Here is a 15,626-nt window from a genome sequence, read left to right as displayed (position 1 = left end):
AGGCATTCATAGTGTCAAGGAGCGCCTGGGTGATGTGGAGGTTCTCTAACAGGTACTAGTGACGGCATGCTTATCACAGATATTGGACAAATTCAGACAAGCATGCGCTGTAATAACCCGCTCGATTTCTCGGAGAGTTATCGATAGCAAATCCCACTAAACCGAATTTGGACAATTTCACGCGACCCCACACTCACGTGCCATCCCGATTGTGAATTGGAGGTCATGTGACCCGCACTTTAAATGATCTCACCTGCTATTTCGACGGAGGACAGGGTATGTTAGCTTGGATCATTCAGATAAGTTTAAGAGGGTATTTTGAGTAAGTTGAGGGAGTTTTTTCGTTATGAATTTTGCCTCGTATATCCATGTTCAATCTGTTTTGCCCTGACTATCAGAGCCAAGACCCTCTTCTCCAACTGCCCTGGTTTCTTTCCCAATTAGGGAAGTCCATCCAGAACTTATGTAACCTGATAAGATCCCCCGGACCCCCCCCCCCCAAATGCGACGAGATATTTAAAGTGCAGGCATTGGGCCTAATCCCCTCATTCAATACATCTGCCTTTTCCGTGGATTCGTGTGATATTCCTTCTCTAATACCTTTCATAGCCGCCTCATATCTCTACGTCAGAAGTGCACCCCGACACCGCTAAAATGGTGACCAACCACGGCCCGCACCCATTCGACCCAATCACACCGGAGGAGATCAAGCTCGCCGTACGCATCCTTGAGGCGACCTTCCCGGGCGTCTCTCTGCGCTACAAGCGCATTGATGTCAATGAGCCCATCAAGAATGATGTTATCGCATACATTGAAGCAGAGCGTCTACGGCGTCCGCTGCCCCCACCTCCGGCTCGTCTTCTCTATGTGCTCTTCCACCGTCTGGACACCGGCGCATTCTACAAGGCTATCCTCAATGCCGACAAGCGGACCATTGTCTATGCCAAGGAGCTTCCCAAGGATGTTCAGGTAAGCAGAGCCATCTTCACGAGGCAAGCAACCGGGTTAACTAACAGGTCTACTTTATAGGGTCCTATTGATATCGATGAGATTGCCGGAATTGAAGAGATGTGCATGAAGCACCCCGCCGTACTGGCGGAGATCGAGAAACTGCAACTGCCCGCGGGCGTCACTGTTTGCAACGACCCTTGGATGTATGGTACGGACAACGACAACGAGGACCGACGGCTCTTCCAATGCTTTATGTACATGGTCGAAGTTGATCACCCCCAGAACAATCACTACTCTCTGCCTTGCAAGTTTTCACCGGTGTTCGACGGTCTCACTCATGAGTTGGTCCGTATGGACTACCTGCCCGGCGGTGCTGATTTTGGGACTACCTCTACCCAGCCTTGGAAGCCTGTCAAGGCAGTCCAGTACGCCCACGACCTCTTGGATGAGCCTCTTCGCACCGATCTCAAGCCATATATCGTACAACAGCCCGAGGGTCCTTCTTTTTCAGTGGATGGCAACTCCGTCTACTGGCAAAAGTGGCGCTTCAGGGTCGGTTTCAACGCTCGCGAAGGTTTGATTATCTATAACGTTACATATGACAACAGGAATCTCTTCTATCGTTTAGCTGTTTCTGAGATGACCGTTCCCTATGGAGGTAAGTGAGATCGGGGCTCTAGCACTCCTAATTCATAGGGGAGCTAACTAACGTGAATCTAGATCCCCGAGCCCCCTACCATCGCAAGCAGGCGTTTGATGTCGGCGACACTGGTTTTGGTATGAATGCCAATCAGTTGGCTCTTGGGTGTGACTGTCTCGGCCATATCAAATATTTTGATGGCTACCGCAACGACTCTAAGGGCAATCCACTGCATCTGAAGAATGTGATTTGTATGCACGAACAAGATAACGGTTTGCAGCATAAGCACACTAACTATCGGTCCGGTGCCGCCACCGTTGTGCGCAATCGCCAGTTGGTCCTACAGATGATCTGCACTGTGGCCAACTATGAGTATATCTTTAACTACATCTTTGATCAAGCCGCCAATGTCGAATTGGAAGTCCGGGCTACCGGCATTCTTTCCACCGTCCCATTCGACAACGAGAACGGCCAAACCGTCCCTTGGGGTACGAACGTCGGTCCTGGTGTCATGGCTCCCTTCCACCAGCATATGTTCTCGCTACGGGTTGACCCTGCTATTGATGGATTTAAGAACACTGTCTACTACGAGGACAGCGTCCCTATGCCAGAAGACGAGAAGAACCCCTACCTTGTGGGCTATACCTCCGAGTCTACGGTAATGCGCACGGCAGGCACAGCGAACACCAGCGTCGATCGCCACCGCGTCTTTAAGATCCGTAACGATAATATTACCAACCCAATCACCTATAAGCCTGTCGCGTACAAGCTTATGGCTGCTCCCAGCCAGATGCTTCTGGTCAGCAAGAATGCCCACGGCTTCCGCCGTGCTGAGTTTGCCACCAAGCCCATCTGGGTCACCAAGTACCAGGATGATGAACTGTACGCTGCAGGCGAGTTCACCAACCAAAGCCGCCGCGCCGAGGGCGTCGAGACTTGGGTGCAGCGTAAGGATAACACAGAGAATGAAGACGTCGTCCTTTGGCATAGTAAGTATTCTTCCCCGTGACTGAGTCTGTACCGTACAACTAACGAACCCTTGCAGCCTTCGGTCTTACCCACAATCCCCGCATTGAGGACTTCCCTGTTATGCCGATGGAGCGCATCAGCGTCATGCTGAAGCCCGATGGCTTCTTTACCAAGAACCCTGCTCTTGACGTTCCGCAATCCTCCCAGCTGTTCAACAAATCTTCTCTCCACCCCGAAGAACAGCCTGCTGCCTGTTGTGCTGGCGCTTCGTCTGCTGGCTCCAAGGCCAAGCTATACAAGCGCATTGACTAGTTCGCTTTCTTATCAACCCGCAGATACCCCATACCCCCGTCCCACAGCTCAAGCACATATTCTTTGTTCAGAGAGTGTTTTTGTCGATATGAATTGGCTTGGTGACTTCTGTTGCTTCTCCCCCCCTTCTGCATTCCCGCCCTTTTGGTTGGGCTTAACGATATTTCATGATTACCATCACAGTTAAACGCAAGTTTTGATTAATCTAATGCAATGCATAGTGACTGCAAGAGTAGCTAAACACCAGTAGAATTTAGTTATATCCGTAGTTGAATTACTTTGTGAGTAAGCTGGTTTATATTGACAAGGAAGTAATAGTTAGTAATGCGCAGAGAGAAATGGAATAGCAGATCACCTCACGCGAAAGGGTTTATGGAACGCCAAATTGAGACAAATCTGAAATGAAAACGGACGTGAGAATATAGTGAAAAATAGGAAGAAATCCCATAGATCCAACAGAAGTATTTCGCCAATATCATTCCTTCATATTATGACCAGAATGCCGAGTGCCCACAGTGGGGTTACCGACGGCCTGAATCAGAACTATGAGGAGCATGGCTCTCAAACAAATCCTCAAGGTATGCGCTAGGAGCACGACCCTGCGGAGCCTGGTTCAGGTTCAAGGAACTTGTCGAGGCACCCACATGAGAGTGGCGCTGATTATGCGAATCATGGTAAACACCAGTCGGAGGCAGGGAAGGCGACGAGAGGCCAGCAGTGGGTGAGTATGGAAGCTCTCCACTCGGCGCGGGGTTGGAGCTACCAGCAGCAGCGTAGTACCCAGCAGGCAGGTATGTTGAGCCACGATTTCCCGTACTTCCTGTCGCATTCAGACTGGCGTGCGATCCAGTAGGGCCGCCTGCGGTAGGCGAAAAGAAAAGCCCGCTGCTTGCGCTCGGCACCCGATTGGGCTTGTAGCTTGCGCGAGTGGCGGCGCCGAGTTTGTCGAGGGATACATCGACCGCCGGGGAGGCGGAGTACGGGGTTGACCGCTTCTTTCTGCTACCGCGTAGCAGGCGCTTGGATTCCGAGGCGTGTATTACAGCGGCGCGCCGCACTGAGCGGTTTACGGACCATGCGACCATTGCGCGCCAGGCGAGCAGAGTTAGGCCGACCAGCCCTAGTGCCGCGCCGACGGCGATGAACACTGTACCCTCTGGGGCATTGCTCTCTTGCATATATGGGGCGTTGGCTGTTGGTGGTATCGTCACAATAGCGCCGCCGGTTGTGGTGGTGGTTGAAGAGGAAGAGGAGGATGTTGATGATGTCGTTGTCGTGGAGACGGAAGATGTTGTTGTACTGCTGTCGGACGTTGTGGAGGAGGAAGAGGAGGAGGATGTGGTGGTTGTATCCATGGTTGTGGTTGTAGAAGAGGAGGAGGAGGAGGTACTGGTTGTAGAACTTGACGTTGATTTCGAAGTGGTTGAGGATGTGGTGGTCTCACTCACGCTAGAGATGCTTTGAGTGGTGGAGGGATCGTCGGTGGTCTTAGCGGCACCAGTATCCGTTGTTGTATCGTCCGCCGGCACGGCAGATACTTGAACAGCAATGGCAATGACGAGAAGCAGTAACAGGAGGAATGACGGCTTGGCTTTCCCAAGCCCCTGCGGTAGAACTCGCATGGCGGCGTAAACAACCGATCAGCTGCTTCTCCACAGTGTGCGGGTCACTTGGAGTAGGCGCCGATCCCAACGATAGCGAGGGACAAAGAAGGTTATCAATCCTTGTCAGCTCATCAATGAATCTAGGCACCAAGGCTAAGATCTCTGCTGATTGCGAAAAATAACTGCGATTCTTTTCCCTCGTGGAAGATTGGCGGATGCTGAACTCAGGCTGCAGGTCACGGATCCACAATCAACGAAGTTCCAAATAATGTGAGGCCTTGTGAATCTCTGATAAACGAATGACTGTTGTTGAAATTAGGCCAACGAGTGAGTGAAGATGACCACAAGGAAAGGCCTTCGTAACCGAAAAGACGCCAACGCTAAAGCAGAGGGGCGCCTTAGGCAAGACTGAGACTGTCACCTGACAGCTTCCAAAAACAGATACAAGGACTTGCGCATTTACGTTGGCAAATCTAACATTTGAAGAACCGGGAGAATATGAAATATCATACATGGGAATACGAGATAATTGTCCCTGAACCCCCGACAAAAAAAGAAATCAATTGCAGGAATGGAGACGCGTTCCAAAACCATAATCCAACAAAGCGCTACAAATCACTGCGCCTTTTTCTGCACAGCAGCCGAGGTGTCCTTTTCGAATGCGGCATAGGGAATCTCAAGGCTGCTTAGAGCACCGATGCCAATATACAAGATCGCGAGGAACAGGAAGGTAGCCATGAGTCCCATGAAAATACCTGGAAAAGGGTGAGTAGTGAATAGAGAGGTCGGAGCAATTGACAAATACCTGGAGTAAAGTATTGATACTCTTCGAAGAGAGAGGTGGAATTGCTTGATGGGCTCGAGGCGTGGGCGGAGTAATCCCGCTTTAGGTCCATATGAAGCGAGTCTTGGTACGAATCTCCAGAGGCTTCGTAGACAACAGAATCCGTCTCGGGGAACTCTCTCGGCGAGGTGATGTAGAGAATTGTATACTTGGATGAGGGAGGAAGTCGATCAATGACGTCGGCAAGGAAACCATCTGGCAAAGTAAGTAACAATGAAGTGCATTAATTGGACTGCGTACATACCGAATCCAGAAAGCTGCTGTGCGCGGTCCGAACCTAGCGATAGCATGGGGAATTCGACATCAATAATTCGGGGGCCTTGCTCAAAGTATGAAGGGTACGATCCGGCTTCGCATTATTAGCTCTGATGTTCTTCGCGGATTTGTCAAGGCCGTCGAAGCAACTTACAGGAAGCGTCGACGGTGGTAGTCTGGGTCTTGCACTTCTTCTCCAAAAGGCCCTTGATCTCCTTGGGTTCCAACAAGCCAGCGACCTCGTTGATGCTCATCTTGGACCGGATCGAGCTGTCTTTCCCAAGCATCTTCGCACCCAAGCGGGGTGCGGACTTTCGCGTCGAGAAATCGGAACTGTGCACACCAGGCTGGTAGACAACAACATAGTAATCTGACGGACAGGTACTGAGGGATGATGAAAGGTTCTCGAGGAGCGAAGTTCCTGTCTGGATGTAGGCAGAGTTCGTCAGGACCCTAAGGGAGGAGCGGTTAGTAGACCACAGCAGGAGATGCTCAATCAAACATACTCAGAAGTTGAGGCGAGGAAGAATGGCGAAGTGTCTCTGAAAGCATTTACGGCGGTAGCCCCAAGGGCCAATAGCCCGAACCTACTAAGATGCATTGTGTTTGGCGTGGGGATGGAGTTAGGTTGGCGATGATGTTGCCAACGGGAGGTGTCCGACTTGGCCTCGGAGGCGGTCGAGAGCCCCGACCCGCCTGAGCTTTCCATATCAACTTTTTTTTTTGGCTTTGGACGCAATTTCAACACAACCTACAATATACAAAGTTCCGCTTGTTATTTGATTCAAATATACTTTAAATTGGGATTTTCGCTCATCATGGGTCCCAAGGATTTGAAAAAGCGCAAAATTGCTGCTGCGCCTAAAGTTGAAGAGGTCAATTTCGACGACGAATCCCGCCATGAATACTTGACTGGATTTCACAAACGCAAGGTGCAGCGCGCCAAGCATGCGCAAGAAAATGCCATCAAGAGATACAAAGAGGAGAAGAGAGAAGCAAGAAAAAAGGTTCGACCGCCTGCAATGTGTGACCAAAGACATCCACTGATCTCTTTACTAGATTCGAGAGGATCGCAAACGAGACTTTGAACAGGCAATGGCGGAGCACAAGGCAGTACTCAAGCGCATGAAGGAGGATGCTGGTGATGTCAGCGAAATGGAAGGCGAGGAAGAGGAGGAAGACTGGGAGGGAATTGAAGAGCCTCCAGCAGTGGACTACGAAGCGGAATACGTCGACGAGGACAAATACACAACAGTCACGGTTGAAGAAATGGATGCATCCCGTGAGGGTCTGCTCAAGGCTGCCAAGGAAGAGGATGCGGAGAATGAAGAAGAGAAAAAATATCCGGTTGAGTCGACAGAGGATATCACAAAAGCCAAGAAAAGAAAGCCCCGGAGTGCAGCCTCAGAAGCGGCCAGGAAAAAGAAGAGGAACTTCCGCTACGAGACAAAAGTTGAGCGCAAGCAAACCATGTTAAAACAGCGGTCTATGAAAGCGAAGAGGGCAAAGGCACGAAAAGGGGCAGAGGAATGAGGAATTCACCCTTTGAAAGAGATACGACAACACAAGTGCATATACTCGGCTTCAAGCAATTATTCATTAGTCAATTTACAGATCACAGGCGATTCACATGAAAAATGCAATGAAGATGCAAATGGTAGACACCGTAGTGCATGTTACATGATAAAAAGTTATTGCTATCAAAAGCGCTGTATCTGGCCCATATAGTTGGCACCAGTGTAACACAAACAATCACAGCACGAAAAACCAAACGGCAAACCAGAGAATGAAGCTTGTATTCGACCACATGTTTCCCGATATCCTGTACCCATCACCGGTCTGGGCCTTAGATATCGGCCATCTGGGATGCAAGGTCGTCAAGCTCCTTCTTCACAGCGCTGTGTTCCTTGATTGCATCCTCATATCTTTGTTCCAGTTTGGCGTGCTGGTCCTCCAGTGCCTGCACCTTCCGCTCGTAGTGGCCAGCCTTGATATCAGTTTGGCGGAGCCTAAGTGTCCAAAGTGTCAGTACTGAACTGCTAAAGAACTGGTAGCTGGTCGTACTTCTCGTTTGTCTCCCGGAGAGTCTTGTCATTCTCCTCAGCCTCCTCCTCAAGGAGCTGCACCCGGCGCTGAAGGGCCTCGTTCTGGGTGTCATGCTGAAGGCTCTGGCTGGCAGCATCCTTAGCCTCCTTGAGGGCGGCCTCTGCCTTCTCAACCTCTTCCTCTAGAAGCTGGTTGCGGTGGTTGAGTGATGTGATCTCTTGCTCTTTGGACAAATTCTCCTGCTCCAATGTCTTGACCTTGGCCTTGAGCTCATCGACGAGCTCGTGAGCCTCATCAGCCTCGGCGCGGAGGGAGACCATGCGCTAAAATAAAAACCAGCACGTTAGCAAATTCCCAGTGGGGAAGTGATGGAATGTTCGGGGGTATGCATATATGCACATGACGAGGGGCTGTGATTTTGGGAGGCAGTCAAAGCTACCCCGCCGGCAGGGGTCTTGGTGACTTACCTCCTTGATCTTGTCCATTTTAAGGGTGTTGAAAAGGAAGTAAAGAAGATAATATGTATTGTTGAAAGGAAGAGTAGTTAGGCTTTCGCTCAGCGAGAAACCGGGCGAGTGTTGGATGGGGGGTGGAAGATGATATGGGGAGAGTTTTGGGAGAGAAGGGGAGGAATAATGGCTGACTAGTGAACAAGTAGACAGTACCAGCCCAACAAGTACCAGCTCCACTACAGGGGAAGTACCGTATACTTACTGTGTACCAACTGCGTAACCGTGGTATGGTTAAGTACACAATCCGCTCTTGCTCTACGCCAATCACCGCCCAGGGATCGCCGCGTCTCCACGGGCAACCACTCGACAACACTTGCATCTAGAACTCGTTCTGGCTCTTTTATCACTCTCAACTCGATAGGCCTTTGATTTTTTTGATACTGTGCATGACAATCATCAGCTCAAGTTCGCCACTATGTTGGCTCTTCGCGACCAGGAAAACCTGGTAAACACACATCAGACCGCCGCGGCAGCTAAGCCCTTGAACCAAAGCAAGCAGCTAGCACCCAAGACACCCGGCAAGCCACGAAACGACGAGAACAACCCGTTGGCGTTCGGAAATCGCACCGTCAAGGGCAACGGGAACCGTCAAGAGAATGGAAAACCGGTCAACAACGCGTTTATGACTCCGATGGGTACGCGCTTCGCGAAAATTACGGATTTGGAGATGACCGTTAAGTCATGACTGACTTGAGTTCTCGCTTATAGTGAAGGATCGCGCTCCTCTGGGTATGAAAACGACCAATCTTAAAGCCAACAATCTTCAGACGCCCGCGCCCTTTGGAGGAACCACCAAGCAACCGAAGACAAACCGCCGACAGTCGACTGCCCAGAAGATCAGAAAAGCTGCTCCAGTGACACAGCAAGCTCAAACCAAAGTCCACATTGACGCTGCGGATGATGTACCGGATATTGAATACATGCCGCCGAAGCCTAGAGGTACGCTAAGCTGAACTAAAGCTGCAAACCTAAAGAGCTTATTTCTGACGAGCTACAGATCTTCCGGACCTCCCAGACGATGTGACATATGACACCACATTTCCCCAATTCCGACCGAAGAATCGAGCTTTGGGTTTGGAGAGTGTTTACGGAAAGCAACAAGTTGGCAGTGATGGACTCACGGCGAAACAGCGCAAGTTCAAGGAGGATTCGGAGGCGTGCGATAGGATGGTGGATGATATGATCATGAAACAACTCGAGGACATTGGTTTTGAGAGCTCTGGTGAGAACGAGTCCGCAAAGGCACTTCAACCAAATGTCATCCCCCCAAAGAGACCTACATCCACCGCACGACACACTCGCAGTGTGTCGACCCTTCGAGCTCGTGATGCTGTCGCTGCACTTAACGGATCCCAGCCGACTGCTGCACCTCGAATGGCTCCAACCCCAAAGCCACGGGTGGCGTCGTTGGCATCGTCGCTGGTTATGCCCAAGAGGAACGCCAGGGTCCCGTCTAACCCCTCTTCAATGCGCAATACCGCTGCTTCTGTCAACTCTCGGACCGTCGGATATTCCAAGGGACGCAGTGTGTCATCCACCTTGCGGGAGAGAAATTCCCAGATGCAGAGGCCCTCGAGCTCTCAGGTCCTGTCTCCCGAAACTTATATGCAGCTGTATGGACCCCCTCCGCTGGACTCGGAAATGTGGACTCGTTGCAAAGCTGCTGGATGCTTTGATAGCCCGGACGAGAATACCCAGGAACCCGAAGAACCACTGCCCACGTTTGACGAAGACGATGAGGCCCAGAGCTTCCAGCTCACTCTGTAGGGTACATTGCGAAAGATACTCAGCATTGAAACGGACTACAATTTTACTTCAGTATGGTTATTGATTTGGCATATGGCGATCGGCATTGGCTCATAGGGGCTGACGGCAAGCCGAAGGGTCCCGGCGTTATGGAATAGTGTTAATGTACTTGTGACTCGATAGGTTGTAGCCCTTCAACCGCGGATCATTCTGTTTCAGTTGTTCTCCACTCTCATGACGATCTTTTGCCAAGACCCAGACAGGCGAGGTCGCACATGCATTTCCGTCAGGGACCACGTAGGCTGTACCAGATTATTGGGGGAATGTGAATCCTCGGTCATCCGCTGCTAGTGTTGGGAGATGCAGACTGTTCATGATTTTATGGATCAGGAAAAACCCCCACTATCATCTTAGCTACATGAATCCCTGTACTAATAGTTTTCATCGTACGTCAGTGGGAAAATCGAACATAAACACGGTGTACCTGGCGGGTACCAGGTTCTCAGCTAGCCCGCCCATGGAACGCCAGGTACCAATCACGTATTTCCAGGTACCTGGTCTAGCCCACACCGCCCCGGAATTGCCCATATCTTCTTATTTACTCTCTGGCCTCTCCTTTTCCCTTCCCATTCCTCTCAATTGACGATTCGCCATGACGACCATTCATCCGGACTCCATCGAGGAGTTCGAATACATTGTGACTCCGGCTGCCCCCGAGCAGACCAAGCCTGCCTTCGATTGCGGTGTCCCGACTACTCTGGTAAGTGCATAGCTAGAGCTACCCGGGAGGGATGCTTGACGAGTCCTGGACCTAATTTGCTTGTTTTAATCTCCAGTACCCGACTATCAAGAATGCTCCCGTCCCCGCCGACTCACCCGGCAGCGACAGCTTCTCCAATGGCTTGATGATCGCTCTGGAGATCATCGTGCCTTGGTGGCTGGCTCGCCAGGTTGGTGGAGGTTTCTATACCACCATCTTCTTTGCTCTCTTCACCTCCGTTCCTGTTCTGGTAGCATTCTGGGCTGTCTCTTCCGCCGTTTCTCCTCGCAAGACCGAGAAGGCCAAGTACTGTGGCCGCCCCGTCGAGCACTACCTGCAGTTCCACAGCGAGCACGACCGTGCCACCTACCGCGGCAAGAGTAAGATTCCCATGGAGGTCTTCTACGAGAAGTACTTCAATGGTGAGGTTGACTTCAAGGGCGATGCTCTGGAGTGCCTCGAGTACCGTCACGACTGGGCCAACTTCAAGTTCACCACTGGTCTCTTCAAGCACTTCCTGTTTGGTTTCATCCCCGAGATGCTGATGCACACTCGTTCTCAGGGTAAGCAAGTCTCCATGCAGCTCCCGTGGCAATTCTAACCCTATTCCTAGATGAGGAACAGGTCCGTGATCACTACGACCGCGGTGACGACTTCTACGCTTGGTTCCTTGGCCCACGCATGATCTACACATCCGGTGTCATCAGTGACATCAACAAGGAGGAGACCCTTGAGGAGCTCCAGGACAACAAGCTGGCCATTGTTTGTGAGAAAATTGGTGTTAAGCCCGGTGACAAGGTCCTCGATCTTGGCTGCGGCTGGGGAACCCTTGCTAAGTACGCCTCGGCCCACTACGGCGCCCACGTTACCGGTATCACTCTTGGCCGTAACCAAACTGCTTGGGGTAACAATGGTCTTCGCAAGGCTGGTATCCCGGAGGATCAGAGCCGCATTCTGTGCAGTGACTACCGCGATGCTCCCCGCGTTGACGGTGGATACCAACACATCACTTGTCTCGAGATGGCTGAGCACGTCGGTGTCCGCCACTTCTCTTCTTTCTTGTCTCAGGTTTACGACATGCTCGACGACAACGGTACTTTCTTCCTGCAGATCGCTGGTCTCCGCAAGTCCTGGCAATACGAGGACCTGATCTGGGGTCTTTTCATGAACAAGTACATCTTCCCCGGTGCTGACGCCAGTACTCCTCTTGGCTTCGTCGTGGACCGCCTCGAGGGCGCTGGCTTTGAGGTCAAGGCTGTTGATACCATTGGTGTGCACTACTCTGCTACCCTCTGGCGCTGGTACCGGAACTGGATGGGCAACCGCGACAAGGTCGAGGCCAAGTACGGAAAGCGCTGGTTCCGCGTAAGTTTCTCTCACGATATTCTCACAGAGTCTTCTGTCTTTCTGATGTCGATTTTCTTTCTTACTAACCACTCTTTTTCTTTCAGATCTGGGAATACTTCCTTGCTTCCTCCACTATCACTTCCCGCCAGGGCGGTGCCACCTGCTGGCAGCTCACCCTTGTTAAGAACATCAACTCCACCCACCGTGTTGAGGGCATCGCCACTCAGCACGGTCTTGCTGGAGCTCGCCAGAACGCCATCGACCGCGCTGGTTCCCTTCCCAAGGCCCACATTATCAAGAAGGAGCTTTGAGGGATTGATGTACAATCCTAGCCCGCATCTGCTCTTCCGGGGGTCCATATCAGCCCCCCTCGGACTAGTATGACGTTATCTGAAAGGGGGCGGCAATATGTGAATGTTGTTCTATTGTGAACATATCAAATGTTTACTAACCATGTATGACATGAGACATGAAGTGAGGTGAGGTGAAGCTGAATTGCACGAGTGGTTGTGGAAGAAAAAGGCAGGGGATGGCAGCGGAAGAGAAGCATGGATAGGTCAGCGGCCTATTTGGCTGGCCCACCTGGATATTTGTCTCGATATTTATCTTTGGTTGTGTTTCTATATCTTATGTCTCACCCTGTCTAGGGAGGATATTTGCACGAAGTCAACGAGTTCTGTCTTTGTCATGTTATTTTTTAGAAGTCAATGGACTATTTTCTTTAGATCAACGCTCGTACCGTATCCTGGGCCCATTTCACACATTTTTACCTACCTAGATAGCCCTGGCTATGAGTAGTAAGGGCATGAAGTTGGAGCCTCCAGGGCTGGGAAACTCGCCAAATAATGCAGCTGAGGCTTCAACTTTCTGCTGACATCAAACCCTAATTAGCATCATCTAACAAACTCTGTCTAAACGGAATTCAAGTCTTCAATCATTAGGTCCGTCAAACACCAGTTAGATCCCTCGGCAGCTAACGGCGAGAAGAAAAGGAAAAGAAATAAAGACCAGAATTGTGATCCAATATGATAAATGGTATATGTAAAGATGGAAGCAAAGGCAGGGTAGATGCAGACGTCAGACCAGGTTGACCCTAGGTAAGTATTGGTACAATGAAGAGTAAACGGAGATCCAGAGAAAAAGAAATTCATGCTTGCCGCAGGCCCAGGAGTCTAAAAAAATCATTGTGCATGACGTTACACACACATATAGCTGAATCGAGCCCAAAAGAAAACAATAGGCGTACAAGGGCGTGTGATGAGATGGATTCACACACGCCTGAAAAACAAAAAGAAAACAAGAGCCAAGCTCAGTCATCATCTATAGCTGCTCTAGCATTGGATTGGGTAGGAATATCCGGAGTTTGGTTGAGGGCGAAATATGCCCGAAGACTCGACCGTTGTGTTGGGTTGAGAGGGAGGGTTTCTCTGCGTCACGTTCTGGTTCCAAGTTGAAGTTATGATCAAAGGTGAAAGGGCATAGGTAAATTTAGTCCGCGTCGAATTTGTGGTTGTATTCGCCAAGGAGGACGTCATCTGGGCCTGGGCCGTGGGTATTTCGAACTAGTGCATAAAAGCGTGAGTGAAATTGTCCGAAAACCAGGATAATGGTGCATGGTCACACGGTTGGGATCAGGGGGGAGTGCGGGTGCACAGGGCGAAAACATACTCCATTCAGCTTCAGTCCGGAAGAATACCCACATCCAACGTCGTACAACTTCGAGGAACATGAGCATCCAGAATCCGCTTTCGGTGTCAGGAATCCAGCCGAGGCCTGGGACAATACGCCATAGCCATGAAAAACGAAGGACCAAATCCGCGATAATGGCATAGTGGTATATCTTGTCGGATCCAAAGTAACGATGCCGGCGGAGCCCGTATGGATGGGCGCTGTCGCGACGTTCCGAGGAGAAGAGAGTCATATCCCAATCCTTGACAACATCCCACCAGAAAGAGTAGGCAGAGTTGATAAAAGAGACGATAAATCTGTGGAATGTTAGAGAAAGGCATAAACACAACAGATGTGGAATACAATCTTACAGAAGGCGCATCATGCTGACCTCGCTATACCCACGTAGTTCCAGGGGATTGTAATTGCGCATCTTGGAGGCTATCCAGATGACTGGGAACGCAGTTGCATACTTGAGAGCGTTGGCCAAGTGCTGGTTTGCCTTGTTCGTCTCTCTCCGGGTGACTGTCCGCCGCGCACGAACATATTCCGTCAAACACTGACGAAGACGAATCAAGCTGGGAACAGCGAGGATGATCGGAACGACAATTTCACTTCCACAGGCCCGGTTGGGCTTGGAAGTCGCAGCGAAGCCGTCGGTGAAGAACATGCAGAAGCTGATATACAGATCTCCGATCACGCGAGCATAGCTAGTGAGGGCATCTGCCAGCAGAATGTCACCAAACTTCCCATCCTTCGACTCGGCCAGACCACCAATACTGATCCGCTTCAGGGTAAGGAGAAATCGGATTCGGCCGGAACGAGAGGCGCGATTGAAGGGCCAGATCAGAATAACGAGGAGGATAATGAACACGGACTGCGGGATCCAGTCCAGTCGCTCCACTAATTCAGGGGACCGGCGGGTGGCTAAGGAAAAGACGATGAACCACAGGACAAGTGGGATGGTGAAACATGTGGCCAGGCGATAGACGGCGGTGTGATGTGGGCGTTGCGAGGAGGATGTGCGGGCAGGATATTTGATGAGCGCCGGAACGTCCTGGAAGTAAGGGAATCTGATTAGCTGTCGGCAATACGATGCTTAGGTGAGGGGCGGCACTTACAATGTTGGCTTTTGCCAGGTATTGAAGGTTGATACCCCATCCCCAGAAACCTAGCCCACTTGTGTTAACACACGTCTAGTCGGGACCCAACGCTTTCAGACAGGAATTCACCTACCAGCGACCAAGATAGCAGCTATACGTAGCGGCAATGGGAAGACCAGCCCAAAGGCATCCAATTGAGCATGTTGATCAACCGCCATTATTCCATTGATCAGGGGTGGGATAGGGGAAATCACAGGGGGAAAAAACAGGGCTGGCTAGAATAGCAACAAGGACCCCTTCGATATGACACCAAAAAAAGAATGACTAGGGGTGAGTCGTCTTTGAAAGTCCGAAAGTTGAGACTTTTCCCAGTTTGAGGCCGCTGGGGCAGTTTAATAAGCGGAGAGGAGTGGAATACGCGCCTGGACTAGTCAGAGTCCGCGGTCTGGATCCCCACAGCGTCAAATTGGGTATAATTGGAATTAAATGCCAATCTCAGGAGAAAAGATCGAAGAGGGGAAGTTTTTACAAAACTAATTACGTCGTTCTAATAATAACAACGTACACATGGCATCATAATATAGTCAAAAACGTTCTTTGTTCAAGAGAACATTCAAACACCCCTGGATTTCTGCACGAAAGGGGTACCGAATTAGGTACATTCAGCCACTGCAAGCCTCCCGCATTCATCTGCGACAGGACCAGGTACCTCTGAAGTACCCCAAGTGGGACCAGTTGACGCTTGCGTCGTATGGTAATTTCCAAGGTTGGTCCACGGGTAATTATGTGAATTACATAATGGTATTGCTCCCCGACGGGTCGTAAGTTTTATTATGTAATATAGTGATCTAATTAGGCACGTGACGGTG

The 15,626-nt window shown here is 50.7% G+C and overlaps 8 protein-coding genes across 8 annotated transcripts; 4 read left to right on the top strand and 4 right to left on the bottom strand.

Annotated features, from left to right (window-relative positions):
- Positions 1 to 654: 654 nt before the first annotated feature.
- On the top strand, positions 655 to 2,872 carry N7525_006941 (uncharacterized protein; the record flags this gene model as incomplete). Its single annotated transcript, XM_002567456.1, has 4 exons — positions 655 to 969; positions 1,030 to 1,609; positions 1,672 to 2,580; positions 2,637 to 2,872. The coding sequence occupies 4 exons, from the start codon at positions 655 to 657 to the stop codon at positions 2,870 to 2,872; spliced, it is 2,040 nt and encodes a 679-aa protein (XP_002567502.1).
- Positions 2,873 to 3,393: 521 nt separating this feature from the next.
- On the bottom strand, positions 3,394 to 4,494 carry N7525_006940 (uncharacterized protein; the record flags this gene model as incomplete). Its single annotated transcript, XM_002567455.2, has 1 exon — positions 3,394 to 4,494. One exon carries the CDS (start codon positions 4,492 to 4,494, stop codon positions 3,394 to 3,396), a length of 1,101 nt encoding a protein of 366 aa, XP_002567501.1.
- A 597-nt stretch (positions 4,495 to 5,091) lies between these two features.
- On the bottom strand, positions 5,092 to 6,284 carry N7525_006939 (Ac45/VOA1 transmembrane domain-containing protein; the record flags this gene model as incomplete). The annotated part of the gene is made up of 5 exons (XM_002567454.2): positions 5,092 to 5,231; positions 5,282 to 5,515; positions 5,565 to 5,669; positions 5,730 to 6,028; positions 6,082 to 6,284. The coding sequence occupies 5 exons, from the start codon at positions 6,282 to 6,284 to the stop codon at positions 5,092 to 5,094; spliced, it is 981 nt and encodes a 326-aa protein (XP_002567500.2).
- A 109-nt stretch (positions 6,285 to 6,393) lies between these two features.
- On the top strand, positions 6,394 to 7,108 carry N7525_006938 (rRNA-processing protein RRP17; the record flags this gene model as incomplete). Its single annotated transcript, XM_002567453.1, has 2 exons — positions 6,394 to 6,582; positions 6,635 to 7,108. The coding sequence occupies 2 exons, from the start codon at positions 6,394 to 6,396 to the stop codon at positions 7,106 to 7,108; spliced, it is 663 nt and encodes a 220-aa protein (XP_002567499.1).
- Positions 7,109 to 7,421: 313 nt separating this feature from the next.
- On the bottom strand, positions 7,422 to 8,106 carry N7525_006937 (tropomyosin; the record flags this gene model as incomplete). Its single annotated transcript, XM_002567452.1, has 3 exons — positions 7,422 to 7,584; positions 7,640 to 7,944; positions 8,089 to 8,106. The coding sequence occupies 3 exons, from the start codon at positions 8,104 to 8,106 to the stop codon at positions 7,422 to 7,424; spliced, it is 486 nt and encodes a 161-aa protein (XP_002567498.1).
- Positions 8,107 to 8,548: 442 nt separating this feature from the next.
- On the top strand, positions 8,549 to 9,900 carry N7525_006936 (uncharacterized protein; the record flags this gene model as incomplete). The annotated part of the gene is made up of 3 exons (XM_002567451.1): positions 8,549 to 8,768; positions 8,842 to 9,072; positions 9,131 to 9,900. The coding sequence occupies 3 exons, from the start codon at positions 8,549 to 8,551 to the stop codon at positions 9,898 to 9,900; spliced, it is 1,221 nt and encodes a 406-aa protein (XP_002567497.1).
- A 631-nt stretch (positions 9,901 to 10,531) lies between these two features.
- On the top strand, positions 10,532 to 12,297 carry N7525_006935 (putative cyclopropane-fatty-acyl-phospholipid synthase; the record flags this gene model as incomplete). Its single annotated transcript, XM_002567450.1, has 4 exons — positions 10,532 to 10,639; positions 10,716 to 11,202; positions 11,253 to 12,004; positions 12,091 to 12,297. The coding sequence occupies 4 exons, from the start codon at positions 10,532 to 10,534 to the stop codon at positions 12,295 to 12,297; spliced, it is 1,554 nt and encodes a 517-aa protein (XP_002567496.1).
- Positions 12,298 to 13,474: 1,177 nt separating this feature from the next.
- N7525_006934 (EXS domain-containing protein) lies at positions 13,475 to 14,975 on the bottom strand (the record flags this gene model as incomplete). Its single annotated transcript, XM_002567449.1, has 5 exons — positions 13,475 to 13,548; positions 13,655 to 13,971; positions 14,026 to 14,711; positions 14,776 to 14,825; positions 14,891 to 14,975. The coding sequence occupies 5 exons, from the start codon at positions 14,973 to 14,975 to the stop codon at positions 13,475 to 13,477; spliced, it is 1,212 nt and encodes a 403-aa protein (XP_002567495.1).
- Positions 14,976 to 15,626: the final 651 nt, after the last annotated feature.

The sequence above is a fragment of the Penicillium rubens genome, assembly GCF_028828025.1.
Source record: "Penicillium rubens strain IBT 27055 chromosome Unknown utg000003l_segment0_segment0, whole genome shotgun sequence".
In the NCBI taxonomy this organism is placed as follows: Eukaryota; Fungi; Ascomycota; class Eurotiomycetes; order Eurotiales; family Aspergillaceae; genus Penicillium; species Penicillium rubens.
The sequence above is the reverse complement of the archived record's forward strand: the minus strand, read 5'-3'. Positions and strand labels throughout refer to the sequence as shown.